Source organism: Nothoprocta perdicaria, unplaced genomic scaffold (genome assembly GCF_003342845.1).
Source record: "Nothoprocta perdicaria isolate Ctin4 unplaced genomic scaffold, notPer1 scaffold_29, whole genome shotgun sequence".
NCBI lineage: Eukaryota > Metazoa > Chordata > Aves > Tinamiformes > Tinamidae > Nothoprocta > Nothoprocta perdicaria.
In genome coordinates, this window is record NW_020455521.1 from 4227474 (window position 1) to 4253734 (window position 26261).

At 40.2% G+C, this 26261-nt stretch overlaps 1 protein-coding gene across 1 annotated transcript in view; it reads right to left on the reverse strand.

Annotated features, from left to right (window-relative positions):
- The window catches only part of TMEM131L (transmembrane 131 like), a 64070-nt gene that overhangs the window by 2851 nt on the left and 34958 nt on the right, over positions 1–26261 (reverse strand). The window contains exons 11-32 of the mRNA XM_026041652.1: positions 25910–26063; positions 25093–25263; positions 24638–24707; positions 22664–22781; positions 21821–21962; positions 20706–20815; positions 19250–19322; positions 17102–17244; positions 15653–15795; positions 15153–15339; positions 14054–14239; positions 13022–13171; positions 11819–12435; positions 10388–10542; positions 8903–9027; positions 7385–7542; positions 6438–6623; positions 5241–5319; positions 4110–4195; positions 3323–3443; positions 1798–1886; positions 849–991 (exon numbers count right to left, since the gene is read on the reverse strand). Coding sequence (XP_025897437.1) covers positions 849–991; positions 1798–1886; positions 3323–3443; positions 4110–4195; positions 5241–5319; positions 6438–6623; positions 7385–7542; positions 8903–9027; positions 10388–10542; positions 11819–12435; positions 13022–13171; positions 14054–14239; positions 15153–15339; positions 15653–15795; positions 17102–17244; positions 19250–19322; positions 20706–20815; positions 21821–21962; positions 22664–22781; positions 24638–24707; positions 25093–25263; positions 25910–26063 — 3406 coding nt within the window. The remainder of the gene's footprint in view (positions 1–848; positions 992–1797; positions 1887–3322; positions 3444–4109; positions 4196–5240; positions 5320–6437; positions 6624–7384; positions 7543–8902; positions 9028–10387; positions 10543–11818; positions 12436–13021; positions 13172–14053; positions 14240–15152; positions 15340–15652; positions 15796–17101; positions 17245–19249; positions 19323–20705; positions 20816–21820; positions 21963–22663; positions 22782–24637; positions 24708–25092; positions 25264–25909; positions 26064–26261) is intronic.

Here is a 26261-nt window from a genome sequence, read left to right on the forward strand (position 1 = left end):
TTAGAAAGTTCATAAAGAACCTCCTGGAGAGAAAGATCTGTGAGGAAGTCTCCCAGAGAAGGTCATGGAAGTCCTGGGACTTTTAAAATTGAATGAAACACTGAAATGTATTGTCGGGAAAAACTCGCCAGGGAAATGAACTGAATTATCTAATGTATTTTCCAATCTCTATGTTCTGTGTTTCCAGCCATTCCTGAATAAAAATGAAATAACACCACAGTTATTTTAGGAAACAGTCATCTACCAATTTTGACGCTTTTTAAATACAGCAGAATTTTCACTTTTGCACTTGAAAATATTCCTCATTTTACTCAAGAGAAAAATGTGCTGTAAACACAAAAATACCTCTCTAGAATAGAAGATTTGGAAACATGAGCAAAAGAGTGGGTGAATATAAAGGAGAATAAAAAATCCCTGTGAACAGAAGTCAGTCTCATGCCAGGTTATGGGACGGACATAAGCACGGCTRTCTTTGAGCATAAGAGGTGAAGCTCAGCATTCAGAAACGTGCATCAATCTCTTTTAAATCACCTAGATTTGCTAGCTACCTGTCCCAGTCACCGAGATCAACTTCCCCAAATCTCTTTTGGCTTTGCTCTCAGCGCTTATAGTGCTTCATCCTCAAATGCAAGGTTTGCTTGGGGAGGAAAACGCCTCAGTAGCTAAAACCCGAAACACGTTTCCAYGTATAAGATGATTCGGGTCAATTCTCAAGCAAATCGATCTGCCTCCAAATGCTCTAAGCCAAATGCAGGGGGAAGAGCCAGGCCGGGAACACCGGCGTCCCCCACGGGCGTGGAGCTCCATGGGCAAGGGGCGCGCGGGGACGGCGCGGCGCGGGCGCTCACCGTGGAGCTCACGTAGCCGGCGGGCTCCCAGGCGGGCGCCACGGGGGCCGGCGCGCTCCAGGCCGGCGCGCAGCTCTGCTCCACGAAGGCCGTGTTCTGCACCGCGCCGGCGCCGGGGAAGCCGCCGCCGTAATTCATGTTCTCTAAGGAGGGGAGGTAAGAACAGGAATAAAGCTTTGTGTAAACTTCGTTAACCTTTCCACGGAGGAGYGCTCAGTCTTATCGGCGTGAGACATGCCAGAACCAACGGAAGCTTTCGGCAACCTGCAGGGCAGCACGGTGGCTGAGGATAGCAGCTCCCACCAACAAGGCTATCGTTTTCCAYGAGGAACCCACTAATGAATTGCTATCGGGAGCACGGGATAAAGAGCAGGCAGTATCTTCACTGGAGAATGAAGCCTTTATTAGCCACAGGACACGCAGGGCAAAGCTCCCCAGGCCTCCCTGCCAGCACGCCTCAGCGGCAGGCCCCCAAGGGATCGCTGCGCTGCCTGTGATACTGCAGCTCGACCTTTAATTATTGCTTAGGTAATGCTAAAGAACTCTAGGTTCCTGCCAGCGTGCTTCCCCAGCCAAGAAACTCCAGCCTGGAGAGGTAATTGGTCACAGGAGGCCTCCTGCTTCACACGCTGGAAGGCAGAAGCCTGCCAGAGGGGAAACAAAGAAGCTGTGCACAATGGTGCCGTGGCCGCGAGCACCGCTCCCAATCCCCTCTCCCACAGAGTCCTTTACACTGGATCTTTAGGGTCAGTGTTTCTGGAAAGGGACAGTTTTCTCATGAGCCACCACACAGACACCGTTTATTACTACAGAGCACCCAAGCAGCTGGAAACTGCAAAGTCTGCTTAAGCGACCAAGGCCCAGATGTTTGCAGACAATGCCAGCCTTTGTTTCACGAAAGGTGAGAGAAAGCAACAGGCTCGGTGATAATGCATCTATCTCATYTTACCTTCTGGGAAAGCACCATATTCATTCATCTCTAATGGACAATACATGTTGGAAAACTGGCTGTCGCAGGCTGCATTCCAGTCAATGAAGCTGTCTCAACATAAAGAAAATCTGCTTTCAGAAACAATTCACAAAACTTCTGGAAATTATTTAGAAATACTTATTTGCTGTAAAACTATYGGACACAAAACACCTGTAACTAATGATTGGGCTTTTCACATTCCACTTGCCATACAAATTCTCCCACTGTCTATCCTGTGCCATTACAAAGTAGTTATTCTCTCACTGAGCTTTTAGTTTCCAGAGAATTAATGATTTGTAACTGCAGTTATCACAGTCCTGGCAAACAGCTCRACATCTTTCTCTGTAAACAATAATTGTATTTCTTTCCCATTTAAAGAGTAGATATGGAATTAAGTAAAACAGAGAAAAGTGAGYGCATTCTCAAGCATTGCTATGAATAACAACTAAAATAGGGATTTCTACTTTCATGACAAATGTCAGTCCTGTTGAACAAAATGCCTTCTAACCTGCACACTGCTAACCTGGTTTTAACTATACAGGCACAGAGTTTTCCAAAGTTATTATCACTACATATGAACAAATAACTATATGTATTTTTGTTTATAAAGTCCAAATAGTCTAGTTGTGGGATGGGCTTGTGAAAGCAAAGCAGTGCAATACGGAATCTGCCACAAATCACCATTTATTTGATCTGACTTAACCAGACTACTGGCCATTACTCTGAATCATTAGGGCTGCAGTTTGTTGACACAAAAGGTTTAGAGAGAGATGAGCAGGCTGCTTAGGATGAGAAGATCATCACTTGGGGATTTGAATGTTTTCACTCTATCATTTTGCATGATAGAATACAGCTTGAAGAATTGATGGCACCTTACTGCTCTGTGGTGGCTGAGCATTTCTTCTCCCTAGTTTGTGCTGCATCTTTCATTGATAAAATTTACAGTGTGGACAGTCTAAAGCACAAAAATTACTCGAGTTCATTCTTGCAGGAAGATCAGCTTAAATCCAGACAATGCATGAAATATTTAGACTTTATTTTTATACTATCTTCAGATTGGATTATTTGTCTTTATAGAAAAATATCTGCTTACATCATTTAACATGAGTACATACTGCAGAACACACCCTGTGATACACAGAGGCCATGTGTTGAGCAACAGCAGAAAAAAAAAATAAAAAAGGTAGGCTTTCTACCATATAAAAGAAACGGAAGAAATTAAAAGCTTTCCAAAAGAATCAATTTTAAATAGAATTCTGGAATAGCTATGAATAAGGATATTGGTGAATTTACATTATCAAAATTATTAATGAACAGTAATACAAGAACATAAGCTAATATACAGCAACATTCTTATTAGAACTAAACTTGAAGCTACTGCAAGGATTTGGTTTTAACTATCATTTGCCTTAGTAATATTGCAAGAAAAGCTCAGTATAGCCCTCTCCATCACAGAAATCCAAATAAGGGGTTACCRTCACCACCTACATAAAATATAACTTGCCTGTTGTGGACAGAGGGGGTTTCTTGGATCATGCACGGTATGTTGTTCTCAAGGTTGTAGTTTAAGCTGTTTGTCAGGCAGACGGGTTGAGCAGGCCACAAGTCTCCTGCTGGGTATATACCTAGAAAGGTAAAGAAAGGGGACTGAAATGCAGAACAGGAAGGAGGCACGTATGAACTCTTTGTATCACAATGACATTTCATTCTTAGATCCCCAATAAAGGCTATATGCTAGATTAAAAAAAAATAAAAAAACACCCTACCAGTGAGATACTGACCAACCTATGTTTGATACATTTCAATTTTTATACAAATATTACAAACTATACTTATTACAAAATATTTAAAAAGACTTGAAGCTGATACTGTTCGTCTGCTCCGAGACCTGTTTTTCAACCAGCTTTCAAACTTTACCTCATCATTTAGCCTTTTGCCTTTATGAACCTTATTGAATATTATACTCAATAAATATTATTGAATATTAGATTAATATTATTATTTCTCCTTGAAATACAAACACTTGAAATCTGTCAGGGATTTAAAAGCCCAAACCCACTCTTATTCTTTATTCCTCTCAGGCAAAGCAAGTCCTAGTTGTGGAAATTAGAGAGAGAAAAATGGTCATATCTTGGCACATCATTGATGCCAATGTTCATTTTAACACATGAATCACTGTTCTTCATCTTCCTAAACCACATTACTTGAGATAAAACTGGTTCAAAGCAAGATTAAAGCAAACAAACAAACAAACAAACAAAACAGCTTAAGTTGCTAATAAAGTAACTAACCTTTATTTTTGTCAGGATCTGCAGCCATGTCAGTAAAATTAGGACATAAGGTTTCCGGATATTGGGGGATGGTGTTCAAGTCTCTGCTAAATGAAAAGAAAAAAAATATTTCTAAATTCAGGCTCTATAATATTTTGAAATCCAAATTATTTCGAAGTAAATATACAGAGATATAAGAAGGACTCTGATGAATAACACAATTGCTATTGCTTTCATAGTTGCTTTCCTGATTCTCCATATTTTTCACCACTGTGCAATTTTTTTTCTAGTTAAAAAACAGCTTCTTGCTACACATGAAAAATGAGTTTTTCCTAAATACCCCAACTCCTACTATCCAAGTATCAACCTATTGCACACTGTAGACCTGGAAAGGAAGCTCTGCGGCAGTAAGACGGCAACAACTGCTCATGTGTTTCAATGCATCCCATAATTTTCAGAGGAGCAGTTTAATTCCATGAGCACAAAGAAACACAGGTCTGGACACTGATTCCATATTCATGGAATCCCATATTCATCCCACCAAAGAAACTAATAAATAAGAGCATTCCCAGAAAGGGAACATTTTCAAGTACCAAAATCCCAGAGGTAGAAGATGGTGAAAACTTAAGACAGTCATGAATGTGAAATGAGGATTCACAGCAATAAAGATTTTAGATGCTAATTCTCTTACAGGAAAGACTTAGAAAAGAACATGAGGAGGGAGAAATCAATTTTCATGCTGTATCCTAAGAGAACATTATACTCATGGAAAGAATAACATCAACTTGAAAGTCTCACTTCCACTTAAAAAGAAAATAATTACTGCATTAATGTGCCTAAAGGATAAGGAAATATTTTAAGTTGCTAGATTTGGGAGAAATCAAAGACAAAAATAATTCTTTCTTTTTTCTTCCATATTTTGTTTTACATTTGGAAGCATTTACCATATTTCCCAAGCATAATCCATTTTTCTGGCTCAATTGTATAGATCTTTTTACATATAGAGAAAGATTTTTCTTTGTCAAATTAGGAAAATACAACTAGATGACCAAAAGAAAGACAATGAATAGGTGTAATTTATCAAAATGAAACAAGATTTCAAGTTGGTGGAGATTCTTTAATGTCTTACATGTATAGATTCAATTTTTTTACCTGGTATTGCAGATGTTATGAGACAGATTTAAAGTGATAGGAGTTTCAGATGGAAAATCATTTTGTGAAATATTCTCTCCTAAAGAAAAGAATGACTGTAAAAATCAAAGATCTTTAAAACAAACAAAAAGAAGTTGCACAGAATATATATATATACAAAAATAGACTAATAATTGGTATAAATCAAGTTTTCTCTCAGATTAAGGTATCAATAACTGCATTAATTCTAACATGCATCACATGTTAAAGGGTCTGCTTACTAACTGCCATGACACAATTGTTCTTTATAGCTCCTTTTCTGTATAATCTTTTGACTAGTTGAAGGGGAAGGCAGAGCTTATAAAATGATACGTGGTTTTAGAATCATTATTCTAACTAAAAGAATTTACCAAAATCTATTTCCACGTGGTGTTAAGTGTATTTTGTAAGTAATATTACAGTCTTAATGCTAACGGAGATTCTCTTTGCTATCAAATTCGTTATGAATTTGTAATTCCTTTTTTTCTTTTCTTTAAGGCATTACAACTGGAACGAACAGAAGATTGATTTGCACATGACTCACAAGCCCTTAGATTACAGGGTCAGACACATCACAGCATCTTTTGGAAACACAGCTGTAGGATTTTGCACATTTTATGTGTATAGGCTTAGGTCTTTGGCTTTCAACTTTTTTCATGATACTCAGGCATTCAGAAAGATCCAATAAGGAACCGCAGCTGTCACTTTTCATACCAATCAAGTGCCTTAGGGATGTTGACGACGTACACCTCAAATACAACTACCCCATCCGAGCAGTCTCTGGTGTTTTCTGAACTGCTTTCACACACTCATCATTTGTGCGCTTTCTTAAATAACAATAACAAAAAGATTGTATTTTTAYGAGAACCATGTGATGTAACATTAACTAGAAGGCAGAAATTGTTTTAACTCTTAGTGCCTCCATCTTTCCACAGGACTAACTGTAGGCAGCCTCCTCGATGCAGTGCCTGGCAGCTTCCCCATAGCCAGCCAGCTCATTTTTCTTGCCACAAAACTTGCAGTACTTACGGCTCTTCTCATCTCTCCTCTTCCTGAGGTCTTCTCCCCCTTACAAGGCAAACTGCACATTCCTTCCCAATCAGTTCCCAATCCCTACCCCTTTTCCACGCAAAAGGCAAGCCAAATCTCTGCAGAAATTGTGCTAACTGCAGAACTTACTAGATGGAAGGAAATGCCTGGCAGTGATCATAGGCTTTTTATCTCCGTCGGAACTGCTGGTGCTGCTCCAGCTGCCCCAGCTCCCGCGGCTGGCACGAACACTTCCCGATGAACTCCCGCAGTCCGAGCTCGAGTCGGAACAAAACTTCTCCAAACACTTCTTTTTGGATCGTTGATAAAAGCTCTCTGGAGAGGTTGGGGGAAAAAAATTACTCCATAAAAAAAAATAGTCCTTAAAACACAAATTCAATGGCAAGTCATCTAAAACATGCGTTGTCTCGATTTCTTGATAATAAAACAAATAATCAAAAATGGAATTTATTGCTAGTCTCATCAAGATACACATGTCAGCACCTATTGTGAGGGAGTCATGACCTAAATGACATCCTCAGCACTGTGAATACAAGGTAGGGGCCATGGCAGTTACAGGAATACAGGTAACAGGATGAAATGGGAAGCTGCACTTGGAAATATTCAGGTGTTGTTTTAAACAAGAAGCAGGTCCTGGCTGTAGGAATTTTTAAAACCAATGGCAAATGCTATGAACAATGAATTCACACAAGAACCATTTCTCTTCCTTTGTCATCTCATCAGGAAGACAGATAATTCTGTAAATATTTATACCTTGCCCGGTCCTTCTCTTCCCAAAAGCCAGGGAAAACTGGCAGACAGAAAAGCACATTATTTAAGTCAGTGGTGCTTCTGAAGGTGACCTGAAAAGTGGCCTTAGGAACTCAGCCATTTCAGCCAATACCAGCTGCAGTGTGAAACACAGCCAGACAGCAGTCCCTTGCCCAGGCATCCTCAGCCACTATTGCCACCTCATGTCAGGCTTCAAGGGGGAAAGGAGCAAAAAAATCACTCAAGAAAAGCCCCCAACTCAGTTCTACTGTCACAAAAAGCATCTTACATTTTTTCCCCAAATCAAGAAATTGCAGCTGAGCTACCTGTTTCTCCCTTCATGGACAAGCTCCCGTTTTTCTGGTCTGCTTTGCAGTTCTCGGCGCTGCCCTGCGGGCACCAGGCTCTTATCCCCGCGCTGGCTCTCAGCTCCGGCCTCTCAAACTCACCGCACAGATGCTTCAGCTCGCTCTGCTCGGGGACCCTAATGCAACCCAAACCACCAGGTCAGTGTCCCATCAAGGTGGGGTAGAGGGCTGGGAATAAGACTCTTATTCAATGCCTTAGAAAAACCTAATGAGRCTTTACTGAAACCTTTCCAAAATGCAATGTTTGGCTCCACAAACTACTACTACTCAGAGGGGGAAGAGGCAAAAAAACAAGTGTATGTTTAATTCCATTCTGTAATGCACTTGCAGAAGGCATGCAGATGTTATGGCGATAAGCACATCTTATCAGTAAGTACAGTACTGTAAATGATCCAATCATATGGAAAAATGGATGCTGTATCTCTTTCGGTGGCATAATTACCACTAAGACAAATCCATCATCTGAAATATTTTTAAGTTTGACTGAAAAAAATGAAATATTTRGATCCAGTAGAGTAATCAGAAAGTACTATAGGAAAACATGTAAAATCCAGCTGTGAAGTTCCTACAGCAGGTTGTTATATTGCAGCTCAAAAACCAGCAGGTCCTGAATCAGTTCAAGGAAGAGGTCACCACCTTCAAGTACTTCACTCTCCATTTCTCACACCTCTCACCTATAAAGGTCTGCATGCTGCAAGGACTTTTATTTATGGTGACTTTCCACACCACCAGTGGGACTATTCTAGCACCAGTTTAAAATTGGTATTTCTTAGCAATACAAATAACAAACAATAAAAATGTGAAATTGTAAGTATGAGTAGTTTACAGCTTACTGTAAACATATATTTAAATGAAYTGAGGAAAAAAGAGCATCTTCCCAGAATGCTGCTCCAGTCAACCTTAATGCTTATCTGTGAAGTCCCAATAACAGTATTTGATTAACCTCTCTGAGGAAAATAACTTTTTAATCGTTGTGGAAAAAATACACGTCCTTGCCTCTTTTCTGTGGATTTCTCTTCCTCTTTCAAAACTACTACAGTAAAACTTTCCCTAAGCAAGTCAAAAAGCAGCTGATTCATGTGAAGGAGGAGTCATTTCAACAATTTTGTTTCCTTTTCCCCCTCTGGCCCCTTCCCTCTCCCAAAGGCAATTCATGACTGGATTTTATCTGTACAACACATAAGGGAAAGAAAGCTAACCATTCAATTTTTAAAGAGTGCAAACACCAGATTGTAACAGAGAGTATCTACTGCTGTGCAGAATGGGGTGAGCTTATATACATGCAAATTTACAGTTAGGATTTCTTTTTGCTGGTGTTATTCAGTACTGTGCATTCTTAACAAGAAAGTCTCACACTCTGGATTAGAGTGTGTTTATTTAAATAGATAAAGTGAATGGCTAATGTATACTCCAAGAACCTGAGAAAGCATTAAAGCATCTCTGGTTTTCTCCATAACTCAGTGAGGCAATACATACCTTGTAGAAATATTAACATTCTTTTTCTTATTTTTTCTAGATGTTCTATTTCTATTCCAATTTATATTTGATGCATTTCCTTCTTTTTTCTCCTGAGGTTTCTTCTTCCTATAGGCATCTTCTTGCTAAAGGTAAAAACACGAGCTGAGACAACACTTTCTTTATAAAAATGACACCAGTTCAGTAGAAGAACTCTTCTAGATTTTTCTAGCTGAATTTATCTGGACAAAATGACCCAACTGCAGAKTTACTGCATGATTTAGTGCCTTTCCGCTGCATGCTCTCTTTCCAGGACCATTAACTTTGTTAGCATTTCCAAGAGTTTGTCCTTCAAAATACCAACAGATRATGAGAGAGAAATTTTGAAATGTTAGTATTCTCCCCCTACAGCATCTAGCCCCAACTTCCAGAGAAGTAAAATACAGGGAGGGGAAAGAGGGAAGCAGTCAATAAAATTTCCAATGTGCGAAAAACAAAAAACATCTGCCAGATTTATGATCAGTTTGTGYGCAAGTTCAGCAGCAATAAATCCTCCCTTTCCTCAGCAGCTGGGGATAGCCCCCCATCCCCATTCATCTGAATTACAACAGAGGAAATAGCGGGGTAAGTTAGCCAACAAATAATAATAATTAAGAAATGCGAGAAACAAAAGTCGAGAACAGACAAAAAGCAATCTGCAACAATTCTGAAAACATGACTACAAACTCTCCTTTCTTCTACATACTCCTGGAGCACATCAAACAGTTTGTCGTTACTCTTCTTGGTCACAGGATTAGTATCTTTCAGTTAGAATAAAAATTTAATCTAAATTCTTTGGGGTTTTTTTGGCTACCTGAGGAAGCCCTTCAATTAATTTGTACCAGCTGCAATAAGGTCCAATGTATCGTGTCCATCAAGTGCTCGGGAACTCGTGATGCTGGATGATCCTTTTCAAGCAGCTTTGCAGCCTGGTAAGAGGCTTCTGCCCATTCGTTAAATCTTATTTATTTATGTATTTAATGTCCCTTGATTCTGAAATGCAGTTTTCCAATTCAAAGCTCTATATTTGTAGATGAGGTCTGCAAATGGAGGCAGGAATTCTGCTCTAGGACCAGATGCTTCCCCTCTGGGATCTGTCCCCCCATCACTGCTGTGTCTGAGAGCTGGCATTAGACTCCAGCACCTTTGTGTCTGCTCTGATGACAAGTGAGAAAACCTCTGGCTGTGATACACTTAGTATCACAATATAAGGGGGGGTTAAATATTACCAAAACTGTTCATCATTTTACAAACCATCACTTGAAAGGGATGTGGGACAGCAAATCAAATTACTTCCTCGTTCACCTGATTTTCAGTGAAGTGCAGTATCTTTGTGACTGTATGCAACTGTCCATACACACACACACAYATATACTTATACACACACACCCCTATACGTATAGGCAGAAATAAATAAGGAGGAGATGAGTTTTAATTTGGAAAGCAGAAAAATTGCTTAATACAAACCTCAGAGGAAGTGATCTCCTCCTTTGTGCAGCACGGGGTCTCTTCCTTAGGTACTTTATTAATCTTTTTCTCAGTGGAAGGCTTTAGGTTGATCTGCTTTTTTAAAGTCTCACAGTTTTCTGTTTCGTTCCTGAGAGGCACTTGCTGGTTATTCCCTACAAATAAGCAAGAAAATCCATTGGGCTAGAAAGAGAACAGACTCCTAATCATATCCCCCTCTCCCTTCACCTTCTTTGATCAGGTCCCAGACATGGGCTGGAATTTGAAGCCAGAAAATACTAGGCTTAAAAGCAAACAAAAACACCTTTAAACAGGAAAAGAACATTTTTCAAAAAAGATTWCATCAAAATAAGGCCAATCTTTACTCAGAGCTTTAAGTTTCTGAAACGTCCCCTGCGTTCACAGCAAAGAGAAAGGGAAACGGTCCTCTGTTTCGGATAGACTTAGCATTAAAAGCGGCTTTCCTTAACAGGCTTGTGAGGAAGAAGAGTTGATAACAAAAGCAAAGCCATCCAAGTCAAGCCTCTCCTCTCTGCCTGGGCCTTTGCTCAGAGCCAAAGTTATTTCAGATATCTGCAAAACAGCAACAGGGAACTGCTCCYGACATTCTCGGCCCCTCCTTTTTATGCATGAAAAATGCATTAAAGACACAAGAAGCAGCACGTTGAGCTGTTTTGCTYGGAGGGGGCAGGCACACCCAAACGCTGGAGCTCTGAGCAGACAGGCCAGTGCCACCACAGCTTCAGCTACTGTCARCCTTCAGCACTCAAGGACTGGGAGTTCCTAACCAAAGCCAAACGTCTGGAAAGAACACTTTCCCAACCTGCCTTCAACTTCCCCTGGGCGCTTGCTCTTTTAAGTGGTAGGATTTCTTAGGCAGGTTAGCTCTACAATTGAAAAAGCAAGCTGAAAACACAGCTTCTCCATTATGGAGAGCAAAGAAACCTGTGAACTCCTACAAAATATAATGATTTCAAATATTCTGAAGCCAGCTTTTGCTCATTTAGGTGTTATTACAGGAATTCTAAAATAAACTGCACTGAGGATGTTGCTCAGCAACTCTAAGAACCAGGTAACAGATTCTCAGTGGGCCTGAGAATAGCAAGCAGGGAGCCTCAGAATAGCAAGCAGGGATGTTTCTGAACAGCTGACAAAGGCAATTTGTGTTTTTAAGCATATCTGTGGCAATAACAATATTAATCTTTAAAATGCTGCAGGATAAAACTTGGAATGTGTGAAAGAAGGCAAAGTCTTAACATTCATCATTGCACTCTGTATCTTCATAGCCATACTCCAGCACTAGCTGTGATTTATGAAACCACTTTTCATGCATGCTGTTTCCTTKGGAATCCAAACAAACATATCATAGGGGAAACATAACTAATACCACATCTCCTTGTCAGGCAAAAAAGAAATTGAAAAAAAAGTTACCACTATTTTTCCTGGAAATTTCTTGCAGTTCCGGCTGTTGCTGAGGTGAATTTCTTGACGAGTGACTTTCAGGTAGCTTCTTAGACATCTTCACAGGACAGAACTCCTGTTCTTTGAGCTCAGCTAGATTCTCTGAAGTTTTAAGGTTAGTTTCCTTAGGAAACATACATGTTTGAAGATCTTCCTTCAGATTGCACTCTGAAGAAGTATTTTTAATGAGAACTGTATTTTTCAGTGCACTTTCTTCTTTACCCAGAAAGTTTTCTGGTAGAGTTAAATTCTTGTTAAYGTTTATGCCATCTGCATATTTTAGCGTTACCCAGTTCTCACTGACAACATCAGTGCAAATGTCCTCTTTTGGGGCTGAGATTTGGTTCTCGGCAATCTGGCTTTGTTTTTCATCAGCAGCTGCAAGGGCAGTGCCAGCTGCTGTGTTTGGCTTTTGCTTACTGTAGTAGACTGAACACTTGTGTTTTTTCTGAGAGTGGCTGTAGGTCGCAGGACTCCTCTTCGCTGCRTTCTGGCTGCGGCTCGAGGAAGCCCCTACAGACAGGAAGCCCTTTCCTTTACCTTTGTCAGGAGAGCTGTAGGAATCCATGAATGTCTTGCAGCTTCCTCTGGCGAGAAGAAAAGTTATTTGAGATATGGTGCTATCTGTCATCAACTGAGATCAATTGAGCTGTCATCAATTGTTTTATGCCCATGCTTTTCWTTTTTTGTTTTTTTTCCATAACAGAAAAGGAGGCATTTCACAAGCTCCCAAAGTGCATTAAGATCTCATGTCATCAAACAAATAAGCACATTCTGATTTCACTGAGTTGAGCAAGATTATGTGTGTGATCTGACTTCAAACACTTACATGCCTGAGTGRGTAAGTGCCTAATTGACCACCCAAGAGGGACAGATTTGAGGACCATTAACATATTTCCTATTCTGTGCTTTCCATGCCTGCTGCACACAGTGTATCCACCACTTCCATTACACATCTAAGCACTACTAACAATATGCAAAATTAAAATCCCCCCGGGTTCTTGAGTCTCTCTGGCAGAGATGAAAATATCAAGCATTACCTAAAATATGTCACTACACTGAGATCTCCTCTAAACCAGCCCTTCACAATATCAAAGTACAAACAGATAGAAAGTATCATTCTACATTAAATAGAYTGCAATTCAGAAGGGAGAAAAAAAGAAGTATTTTTACTTGTAAGAATCGGAGCTGATCACGTCAACAGAGCTGTTGTTCTGCTGCGGTGAAGCACTGGGATTTGGCCTCTGTCTGGATTTCATGAATTCTGCTAGGATGTACTGGGCTTGCTGGAAGGCTATCAAAACCACACCCAGCAAAGACAAACTGTCAAAGGAAAAGGAAGATACTGGTGTCTGCACTTTTCAGCAGTGTTCAATGAGAGAGAKAAAGCTTCTAACAAGATTTACTTTTCAAACATTTTGTTAGTACTTCTACACCTGAAGAGAGCTACGAAAGCATTAAACAAAATACAGTCCAAACAAAAAAAAAAGTTTTAACAGTTTGCTATTTTCCTCCTCCTCCCCCCCCCCCCACTTCTAGTCCCCAATTCCTCATTTTTTTCCAAAACCCTGTAGCATCCTCTGTTGCATCTAGAAGCATGTAACACGGTCACTCTTAGTTTGGGCTTCGTGCTTTTACTGCTTTCAAGGCCAGCAACACAAATCCTCCCAGCGTGCMCATCAGGACATCCAGTGGATGTTACAGGCTAACACCTGTAGCAGCTCAACATCAGCTTTTGCTGCTGGTCAGATGTAATAGATAAAAGTATCTTTTAACGAGTGAAAGGAAGAAAGTTGAAGGAGAAGCAGGTGCTTACTTAGTTGTTCAGAACTTCATAGTTATGATTCATGTACACTCAGGTCTATTTATGACATCCAGGCACATCTCTACTGCTGAGGAATTGGTCTTCTAGCAAGATGCTATCTAGTTAGGGGTATCCTACACCTCTATTTACAGCCTTAACACAGGAGTATGTCAGAAGTAGGACAACAAAATGCCTGTCAGTGCCATCACCAGCTACAAAACCTCATGTAAGCTATCACGGCCAGCTGGCAGGACTCCCAGGACTCAGTTCCCAGGAGACTTCCATGCAGCAGAGATTTGGTCCTGTCCTTAAGAATATAAGGCAAGCTGAGAGTAAGAAAACSTCAGACCAGCCAGTTTCCTTTGCCTTCCTCTCTGGTGCCGAGTCTCCRAGGCCGTTACCTGACGAAGAGGACGGTGAGCCTCCAGAAGGACTCCTCCCAGCTGGGCCCGGGCACCACATCCGCACACAGCGGCAGCAAGTGGTGGGGAAGGGTCACGTTCAGCGTGAAGCGGAACTCCAGATCAGCAGCAGTCACCAGCGTAAGCTCACGGATTACCCACGAAGAGGTAAAATCAGGTGTAAATCTGTGAGAAGAGCAGAAGGCACTGGTGTTATTTTTCACTGCTGGGTTTAATTTCATTTTCTGAAGTCACCTTGACCCCAAAATACAAAACAATTTCTGATTTAATAATACGAAAAAAACACATTAAGTGGCCATTGCTTGCTTGGATTACGCAGACACATCATTGATCATCTGCCTAGCAGAAATGCAACTTAGAGGTCTTCCGCAAGCAGTAAAATACCTTTGTTTATACACACAAAAATATACAGTCATGCACACACGCTGCTGTACTGTGATGGTTCATTTTTCAAGAGAGAGCACATAGTCAATGCACACTAACTGAAGTGCTCTATCCCAAAAATAGTTAGCAAGAGTACAGGCAGCACTGTTTTGGAAGGGGCCAGATACCAAGGCTCCTTGGACATGGCACACAGAGGAATAAAGATTCCTAACAGATGGCGATTTGGCTAAAAAGGCCAAATTCTTCTTCCACTTATTTCCCTGACCCATACCACTGTTCTACTCGACAGGATTTAAAAAGAATCATTTTTAAAACTCTATGCAGTGTTAGGAAGACATGACTAGATTGCAGTCTATTTGTAATAAAGTAGAGAAAAGTGAGCAATGAAAAAGAAGTCAGTGGCAAAGCATTCATCCTCCTTCATCATGATGAGTCTTTTAACTGATTACTACATAATGTGCAGGCAAAAGCATGTGCGCTGCCTCATAAAGATAATGGTGTCCCATAAAGAAACCTTATTATATCATCAATTTGTTAGCATTATACTTACTGAAGAGTGGAAATGCCCAAGGAATTTATATTTAAAGCTCTCCAAATCGTAAGTGTGTGCTATTGGAGTGCCTGTTACTGAAACTCTGTTACTATTTCAGATTTCCACTTAAATTAATTTGTCAGCAAATTTGTCAGTGCTTACACAATACTGATCTCTCGTGATGAGTTCTGAGCCAGGAAAAATTCCTGACAGTCTAACACTTCAAACCCATATCCTTGGCAACTATAACCATTGATTTTCATAGACGAAATTGTTATAGGAAGAGGCCCAATATTCTCTACTTTGAAGTTCTTCGTAATGGATAAAATTTGCTTGCTGTCTTTCAGTTCTAAAAGGAAAAAAAAAAAAAAGAATATTCAATTATTTTTCAATGCCTAAAAATCTTATGTTTACAAGTGTTTTTTACTTTCAATCTAATAAAAAAATTTGAAAGTGGCCAACATTTTAATACAAACTTTTTTGTAGTAGTGTATTTCCAGAATTTGTTACTATCCTCAGCCAATGCTTTTGAAAAAAACAGAATCTCCTTCTCTCATTACCAAGGTCTTCAGATTTCTACTTCGACTTTCTGTTTGACAACAATAATGCTAAGGATGAACACAGCCAGCTACGGGATCAGAGAGCTGCTCCTTCTCACTCACGTCGCCTGCAGTCCATCAGTGTGGCTTCTGGCACCTTGAATCTAAGTGATCCTCCTGCACCTGGCAGTCGTCCCCCTACTTTAAGCAGCTCTTTGGCTCCAAAGCCTTCTATGGTGACCACGTCCAGGACAGTCAAGTTGTTTCTGTCACAAAACAAAAAAATCAAGCAGTCAGTCCTCGAATCACTGAAGTAGGTTATAAAAACAYAGCTCTGCTATCAAGGTGTCAAACCAACACAACAGGGTTTCAGGAAGAGAACAACTGGCCGAATCCTCACAAATATGTTCCCCTAGATATAGACAGGGTCGTTCCTGTCCCACTTATCTGTGAATTTCCACCCAGGAAAATAACAACTTTTGTGCCTACTGCCGTTGGATGACAGTGGTTGCTTCTTCCATAGACTCTATCTTCCTCCCCAAATGCCCAATGTATGGCTGTAAATTAGATCCAYTGGGTTCTGAAATCCTGTCATTATGAAGCTGAGAACAATGAAGCCACACAGCATGACAATAACGCCGCTCTGTTTGTAAAGGAATRCCCTCATGGAAAATATAAGACACTGTTCCACAGATTCACAGAATCACTGAATGGTTGAGTTGGAAGGGACAGAATCACAGAATATTYAAGGTTGGAAGGGACCTCTAGAGATCATCTAGTCCAACCTTCCTGCTCAAGCAGGCACACCTACAGCATGTGGCACAGGGCGGCATCCAGGCGGGTTTTGAAGACCTCCAGAGAAGGAGACTCCACAACCTCCCTGGGCAGCATGTTCCACTGCTCTGTCACCCTAACAGGGAAGAAGTTCCTCCTCACGTGGAGACAGAACTTCCTGTGCTCCAGCTTGTGGCCATTACCCCTCGTCCTATCGCTGGCCACCAGTGAGAACAGCTTGTCCCCTTCATCCCTGCATTAACCTCCCTGCATTAAAGACGACCTTTGGAGATCGTCTGGTCCAACCCCCCACTCCAGAAGGGACACCCAGGGCACGTGGCACCCACACAAACCTGTGCAGGGCAGTATCTATGCGTGTCAGTCGGGAGCAGAACCACCCCAGCTGCTTGGGAGTGGACTGGTTTGGGCAGTGAAGAAAGGTAGACGTGAAACATCACTTTGTTAACATAACCACAACACTTTCAGTGCTGAAGGCAGTTAAAGCAGAACTGCCCCAGTTACATAAAGTACATCCATATACATTTTATAACTCACTGATCAGACACCGAGGGAAGAACAAAGGCTCAACTGAAGTTACGATTTTCAAAAAAACAATAAGGCACAAAGAGCCTTTAAGCAGAAACAAGCAGAAACAAGGCATCAGGGTCTTTTTTTTTTTTTTTTTTATTAAAGGAAAGGCACTTTGATGTTCAAACTTTGACCACTTGTCTTTAAGATCTGGCAAATTAATTTTCATGTCGTTGTTTGCTTATCACTTACAACTGACAGCTGGCCTACCTGATTAAAATAAGGGAAGTTACTCTTCTGTAGTCAACTGGTGTAAAAACTACACCAACTCTTCTGGTTTCCAAAGGCTGCAAATGTAACTGAAGCAGCTCAGAACTGCACTTCTCGTTAATGAGATCCTCCTGATGTGTTTTCTGTTAAGCAAAAAATGCAGTTATTTATTCAAGGAAAACATATGCTTTTAAAAATCTCAGCGAAGAAAGCACCGAATCTCTACTTAGCACCACATAAGATATTTTTTGGCAAGGTGCAACTACTGCTGACTAACTTGTTATACAAAACTCTTCTAATGTGACAGCATAAAACATCAGATAAGGTTGTTTATTTGACCAAAAGTTCATATTACTGCACTTATTATACGGAATGTATTACTTCATTTTTTTTTTTTTAAACAGATTTTATTTGCTCAGATGGAAAAGAAACTATATACTGTCTTTCATAGTCAAGGAATGCTGAACTACTTCACAACACAAGGAAAACTGACAATATACTGATTACACAGGGAAATGTGGCAACCATTATACCCCCAGCGTAAGACTTAAATGAGAGAAGGACTGTTGGCAAATATGCTGATCATTTGAGTCGCTGAAAACAAGCCAAAGTGAACTCCAGCATATCAATTGAAGAGCAGCAATACCAGAAGCTCAGCAAGTCCAGAAATAATGTAATAATTAATTTTGCTGGGTTTCAAGATTGTTTAGTCTTTTCCCAAGAGAGAGAAAGAGAAAGAGAAAGAGAAAGAGAAAGAGAGAGAGAGAGAGAGAGAGAGAGAGAGAGAGAGAGAGAGAGAGAGAGAGAGAGAGAGAAAATAACCATAAAATCTCTCTTTCCCCAGACTTGGGCTATCTTAGAAAAGTATTCAGGCACCCATAAAGTAGTCAAAACAACTCTAAATATTAAAAAACAGACTTTTGGTCAGTTGTTTTTAAATTCATAGGTGTTGAACTAATGCCTTATCTTCTCTAGTCCAAGGCATTCACATTCATGTCTATTTTATGTTAAAAAAAAAAAAAGGAGGCTGCACATAAAGTTTTAGATCCTGCACTTAACAGTCAATATCCATTCAAAGCAAAACACATAGGATACTTGCACAGTTCACCCTGTCCCTCCCTCCTTGCTCCCTAGGTCTCTATATTCATATACTCAGATATATATACTCTAGCAATTCATGGCACATATATATATTTGTAATGTGACTGGGCAAACAAGGACACATTTGAAACTGTAAATCTTAACATTCAGGGATTTGGTTAACAGTAAACCAGGAGCTATCCTGTATATGTCTATACTGATTAACCACCTAATGTACACGTTCTTTCCAGCCCTTGCAGCCTCCAGGTGAAATGCAGACAAATGCAAAACATGCTGGTGTTGAAACCTGCCACTGCAAGGCCATGGGGACTCTGCCCGCTCGGTCCTATCTACATGGTGGTGGAAGCCCTTTCTCCTTCTCAGCGTGTGCCTGCAAGCTGCAGGGCTGGCTGTAGCACGTGCACAAGGAAGACACGGGCAAGGCAGGCTTAGCACAAGCTGGAAATGCCACAATTAGCTCTGCTGGTACCCTGGGCAGTACTCTGGCTGCGAGACGGGGCCCTGCCAGCATCCCTGAGGCTGCATCGCCTCTGCCACCCGCGCTGGGACAGCCCAGGCTGGTGGCACCCACTCCTGCGAGAGACGAGGCCACGGGAAACTCTTCTGTGCTCCACGGGGAGGCTGCAACGGGATGCAGGTCATGCATAAAAGCCAGTTCTCTTCCCTGAACTACAAGGCAGAATTCCTGCCTATTATCCAATTGGCTTGCGARTTCCCTGACTTGTAAGCCCAACATCAGGGGCAAAACCCAAGTCCCAGCAGGGGATGTAAACTGTGACCTTTAAGGTTAACGGTGGCCTTTTCAACATGCACACATGTGTGCACATGCTCTCGCCATGGCTGTTTGCAGGTTAGGAAACAACCTGCTCAAACCACCATCCCTGGAAAGAAATCAGCTGCAGAGATCAACCCCTACCAGAAAATGAAGAGAACAGAATGAAGATGTTTCAAGCAGTCTCTGGTAACTACTGCAATATAACCTAGTTTGCAAAATGTTCAGTTTTACAGTGTGTCAGACACTTCCCCCATGAGAACTAGACATCTTACCCTGTGAAAACACTCATCCATAAGCCTGAATTCGGTGGTTGTGAAATTAATAGTTTTCACATTTATGCCAAACCTAAATAAAGAAGACAAAACAAAAAAATAAGTACTTCAGAACGAGTCTGTCAGAACTGCACTGATTGATTTTTACGTGCTGGCATTTATTCTTAAGTGAAGAGTAATTTTAAGATTGTAGCTTGGCAGATGTGAAATACTTTCAAAACATGGGTGTTCATTTTAATAAATACACCACTAATTTAGGTTGATTCCATGTATTTGGAATCAACTATTTTAGGTTGATTCCATGTATTTGGACAGACGGGTTTGGCATTTTAAATCTCTCAGCATAAAATATAATTAAAAATAACAACAAAGATGTAATTTCTAAGACATATCATTTTGTTTCATATAAACATAAATGCTCAAGCACTTTTCCTGTCCACACAACTGATGAGAAATAATCATTATCAAATCTCAGTAATTTACTCAAACGTCCCTCCTTCTCATGATTTACTTTGGACAAATTCATATTTTTTCCCCTATATACTTTGCAAAGTAAAATCACTCATAGCAACTATTTGTCCAAGAGCAAAGTACATGCATTTGACACTTCCGGCTTTGCGAATGGATATAAGAAAATTACTAGGCAGAGTTCACATCACAGAAGACTAAGGGGCCTCCAGCTACTGAATTAAAAATCAACTTGCCACAACTTTCTACTACATTAGCTTAAAATACCTGGTCAGTGAACATGACTTCTGGTAAACTCAAAAGATTTGGAGAAACAAAAGTGTGCACATACAAACAAAAATTAATTTCAAATCAGTAGAAAAGAGTATAGGTTGAAATTATATTTMCTGTGAGAAGAGATGTAATTATTAATACATACAGATGTCTATATAAGTATATATGTACATGCACATACATGCACACACACATGTGTAAAGAAACTAAGGAAGCAATTAAGCAGAGATTCGGGCCCCACGTAAGCAGGAGAGTAGTCCCTTTAACTCCCAAGCAAGTAAATAATGAAAATCATAGTCCTACCACATAGAAAAGTAAGATAGTTTTTCAAGGTTTAATGTAGCAGGGCTTATTTGAGTTCAACTCAGCCCATGTCACCATCCCTTTTTGGACTGTCTATCTAGCTCTGCCTAAATTTTTCCTCTCGCCTTAAAAAAAAGCAGGAATTAGGTCTTCAGTTCTAAAACAAAACATTCAAAACAATGCAGAGACATTTATTTATATTGCTTATAGTTTGTGTCTGGCAGACAAACTCGCTGGAAATACTCATTTGGGTTTTATCACAGCGCAGAGCTGCCCTGAACACAATTACGCCKTCCAAAATGGGACAGAGCGTCGTCCCCAGCTAAGTTACACTTTGAAAAACTAAAACAAACCATAAGCACCAATCACAAGGCACAGCAAATACATCTTTATGAAGGGAAAACAGAATTACCATTTGCTGAGTAGATTCATTGAAGCTTGAGGATCAGGGTAGGAAGAAAGAGGCAGCAGCTGCAATGTAACTGGGAAGGATGAAGGGTTTCGTAGTACAAAATATTTTACCTATATAGTTTGGAAGGGAAAAGAAAAAGTTAAAAACTAAATTCTTGATATTTGGAAGGAAAAATAATTCAGCACTGGTAACATGAGCTGCATTTTCAAGGGACTTTAGCCTGGCTTCTGTCTTAATCCTTTACAACCACATGTGCACAAAACCACATGAAACAGCGGGAGATCTCGCCACAATGTCTTCATTTGCAGAAACAGCTAAGAGAACATGAAGCATGGGCAGAAATACAGACTTCTTTTCCTCAAAGCAACTTTTCCACTTGGATTTTGAATTACACATGCAGACAGGAATGCACAAAGTCTTCCACAGTAAGGCAGAACGTGTTACAGTGCCATTCTTTCTCACAGAAGTGAATGCAAGCAGGTTGCACACAGCACTGCACTGACTGACAGTCAGATGGCACAAACGGAATATTAAAGTAATTCACACTATGCGCATGGGGAAAATATCCCTACAGACTGGATGTGGCCCAAGCTCCGTTCGCAGTGACCAAAATGTGACAAATGAGAAAGAAATGACTGTCAGTGTGTTCATAAGACACGTCGCTCTGCTGCTCTCTTGGTGTGGTATCTTACGCAAACATTTTATGCACTTTATTGTAAGCGGCTGTGGTGTGAAGCRAGCCATCCTGTAGCCACATGCCTCCTTAATGATCAGCACATGCTATTCCTATCCGTTGTTCTATCATTTTGCCACAAGCACACGACTTACGCCAGGATGTGATGAAAGCTTTAACAGCCACGAACAACTGCTCATTAAAATCTGCACTGAAAGGCTTTGCTCCTCTCTTGGTATGAAAATATTAAAATTAGGTAGCTGCAGAACTTTATCAAAGACCAAAAGGAATAAGGAGAAGTGGCATCTTAAACTATGTCAGGATTTCTAAAACACGAATGTACTGGCAATACGAAGAGGTTAAGCATCAAATTTTAACAGCAGATTTTGTTATTTAAACAAGCTAAATACCCATCTGCTGAGAAGCAGGTTAAGAATCTTACCATACTACTTTTAATTGCTGTGGCACTGAAGTTCAGCGTAAGGCCAGGCTCTGCAGTCAACCGTGGCAAGAAAAAGGCGAACGATTCCTCTTGGAGCTTCTTCTGGTGAATGAAGCGAGCTGATCCCAGAGCATTTCTCCTGCTTTATTGGCAAAAAGAGAAACCTTTGTTAAAAAAACAAAAGACGACCTGCTGGAGCCTGTTATTTAGGTCAAATAATCTTTCCTTGTAAACACTCTTCACCAAATAAAGCCCATAAAGCTGCAACCTAGCACTAGTGAGTAGGTGTAGCTTAGGTGCACCCCTTCCACTGTGCTTCCCCCCCTGCAATGCAACGATCCCTTTTCCCAGCCCTACAGCCTGGTTCTGCAAAGGGGCTCCCAGCACTGCCTCAGCCTCTCCACAAGAGCAGCTCTGGAGCAGAGACTGTGTCCTTCCCAACCTCCCCAGGACATCGGATCCATTAGGCCAGGGGCTAAAAAAGCTTTAAAACTATTCAAAGCCCCTGACCCTGAAAAGACTACAGCGCAGTCTATTGACAGAGGATTTGTGCAACTACCATAGCTGATCTGATAAAATGTGCTTTGATTGCTTTCAGGCTGGGTAGTTGTGGTGGTGTGTAGTCAATACATTACTTATATTTAAAAAAATCAGCTTCTGAAAAGTTTAATTATTGCTGACAGTGCCTCGAAATGGAAATTGGGTTTTCTGCCATGCTCTGAAACACTGGATGCTTCAAGATGTCTAATTTGCGTGCATGAAGGTGAAAACTGTTTGTTCAAACTACAAATACTTTAGAAAATAAGTATTCTTTTTAATAGTACTGTACCAGCTTGTACAGACCTGCAGGCTTCTCCACGTCTTATTTTTTGCCACCTTTCAAAAAGTTCACTCGCAAGCTCAGAATCCACATCCCACGTAGAACGGTCCAGGGAGAGACTCTTCTGCCAAAGCAGATTTTCTAAAACAATAACAGATTTTTCACATTTAACAGAGGTAACATTTGCTCCTTTCATCAATCTATTTTTGCATGGGGGAAAGGGGAGACAGAGGGAGACAGAGCACGTGCACAAGTACTCAAGAGTGTGCAACCCACCTTCCCCTTCCAAAACAGCATATGTGAAAATACATAACATTAAGCAAATGAAATGTGGGCAWTAAAAATATGGATCTGCAGAGGCACAGTAATTCTACTCAAACAGGAATATGAGAATCATGGACATTTTTTATGCTCTGAACACTTTGTTATTTCTTAAACTCATGATTTTTTCAGTAGTCTTTCCAGAGAACTCTCCACTGATATCCGTGGAATACCTACAGTCACATACTGTCTTTATACAGTAGTACAAAGTTTTAATTTATAGTACAGGGGAGAGAAAAACAAATAACATACTTTGGCATTAATGGTGTTTCTGCTTTAGTTTCTTGTTTCCAGATACTGAACATTTTCTCAAACGCTATTTAAGCTAAAAATCTCAGGCTCTACTTCAATCTAAAGCCTAGATATCTTTTAGAAAGTCGGTGTCATACTCGTTCAAGTATTTTCACATAGCAGGAGAGAGTCAGGAAAATAAATTTCTACTGAAAGGAAACAAGAGTGGCTAATGTTGAAACTAACAAGTGAACTTTATTTTACAGTCCCTGGTGCTTCAAGTAACCAAGTGAGAAGGATGATGATTTGAGTATTTCAGCTACAGATTCTTCAGGCTGGTATTTCCAGACATGCACATAGACTTCTCTATTTAAAAAATGCCAGCATCTTTAATTAAAAGGAAAAATAGCTCTATGTGAAAATCTGGATGTGTTTCATTATTAGAATGAAAAGAAAACAAACAAAGACTATTTATATCAGCAATATRTCTTTTATTTAGATACTTCTTAATTACTTGCTTTTAAGATATTTCCACAAATATGCATATGTGTCAGTGATTCTCCTACCCTTGTGTTTATACTCATCACCTCAATCCTCCTTCCTGCATTTCATTGACTGCTATTGCCTTTTTGAACCCCTCATAAAAAAAAGCTATTTCAGAAAAGCATTCATTGTGAATTACATTCAGAAGACCAGGATGTGGTCTTCTGTGCGGTACCCAGTCATCTCTTTCTTGAGCAACAATGAGAAAACACCATCCTGAATCCGTCTGTCAGATTACACATTCTCCAGGCAAYAGCCTGTCCACACAGGGTCTAACACTGTTTCTATAAATGCCAACCAGGTACTTAAAACAACTCCCATCTGCTATGACAGTATCTGGGCAGATTTCACAGTTCCAGAAAAACTGACACCATCTCCTTCCGTTTTACTTGATACTGCTTTAGACATTTCAGTGCTGTTCTACCAGCCTGGCAAATGCTCTTTTGGAGAAATCTATGAAATTATCATCATAAAGAACTCYGGATAAGGGCAGCTATTGATCATTTTTTTCCATCAGAGAAAGATTTCACAGGATATAGGTCTGGATTCAGCACATTTGCTAACCTCTACCCTCTTGGAGGTACTTGGCAGCTTTATCATCCTAACATCTCTGGATGCATCTCGGAACATCTCTGGAAAATGTGCATACGAAGAAAGCAAGGAGCAGGATACCACCAKCAAGAACTTAAGGGTGAAGGGTGGGTCTTAAATCCATAATGTTATGAGATGGAACAATAGCTTAGTAAGTACTATGGAGTTAGGGGTCTGAAATAAATCTAGTGTTTGTATTTAAATTCTGAATATTCCCAGCACAAGCCCTGCTACATAAAATGCATTTTCTACCACAAAATGGCCATCAGATGCTTTAAACAAACAAAAAATCGTGCACAGTACAGGCCTACCTGAATCAGACTTTCCCAAGTAACACTGAATATCACAATGGGCTATGGCTTCAAAATGAAGATCTCCCTCCTGTAAAAAAAAAAAAAAATGCAAAACAAGAACAATTACCATCTGTATGACAAAATAAAAAGCCCAATTCCTATTTCTTAGTTCATAATGTGGGTGAGTCAACACAGAGAACTAAGGTTGCCTAGAGAACCATAACTGCAATGCTATTGAACTTTGAGAATTTAACTTCTCAGCTTGTGCTTCATGTAATAGTCTGGGGTTCAGCTCTTCCCTTCAAGACTAAGGGATRCATTTCCAGTCGCAGAATCACAAAATGATTAACTTAGCAAGTGACTTTTGGAGATCATCTAGTGCAACATCCCTCCCCTGCACAAGGCTAAGAAAGAAGTCACTGCAGTTTGCTTTGCAGTGCATAATCATCACCTAGCCCAACGGAATACAATACCTTGGACACTGTGGAATAAATCTGCAGAGGTATTTCAAACATCATTCCTACATTTGTGGTCAAACAAATACTAGAAAGTACATTTGTTAGAGTGTCTTTCACACTGAGTTTTAAAGAAAATACATTCCAGCAGCCTGGAGGTAGAGTCAAAGGTTCAGCAAAGTTCAGAATCTAGAAAGAATCAAAGAAAATTTAAATTGGTAAATTATTTTTGACTACAACTAGTGTCTGAAGAAGTGTGAGCCTCCTCTTCTTTTGCATTATTTTTTGTATTACACATTCATATATTCCCATACGTGATCCATACAACCTGCATGTGCAAGTCTCCTAACATGCAAATGGCCAGTTAGATCCCTGCATTATGTGAGTATTCCCAAACTGCATTTTCTGTTCCGAATCAAGCAGTTGCATAAGTGTATTACTGGCCTCGCCTTGCCAGCTTCAAAGCTTTTCTATGTACTAACGACTTCCAATACAGCCTATGAAGAAATGCTGAATCCTATAGGACACACAAAAMAACACATGCAACAATTCTGAGAACATAGACTGCTCTATAATTTGATGCATCTGTAAATGCAACTCAACTGAAAAAATAACTGCTAACACAGCAATCCAAAAGCAAGCTTGACAGCAAATAATGCCTATAGAGAGCTGAAGCTTTTCAGGACTTAACAGTTAAAAGGCAAACTACTCTATTTTTTTGCTGATTTCAAACAGCCTTGAGAACTGCAGGTTCTTAAACATTCTCTTCTGTATGTCAAAGGAATAAATTCTTAAATGAAGGGCAAACATTGCTTGAAAACGAAATAAAACTTACCTTTAAAATGTTCTTTGTCTCTCTAGCTACGAAGACTTCGGTAAGTTCAATGTTGAAGTCAAAGTTATTTGTAAACCATATGGYCCACAAACCTGAAGTATTATGATGTGGTTCTATGTGAAACAATGCTGCAGAAGGATCTACGTCAAAATATCTGTAAGTAAATGCAGGAAAAAAAAAACCCAAATACATCTCTATCTGTCCTCGCTGACATTCAAGTCAACAAGAGAAAAGATAACTGTACAACTCTTGCACAGTGAGGGCTTTAAAAAAACAGTTTTAAGAAGAAAAACAAAATTACTAAGGATAAGAAGAATATTAAGAATATTTACATATAACATCAGAGTAAAAA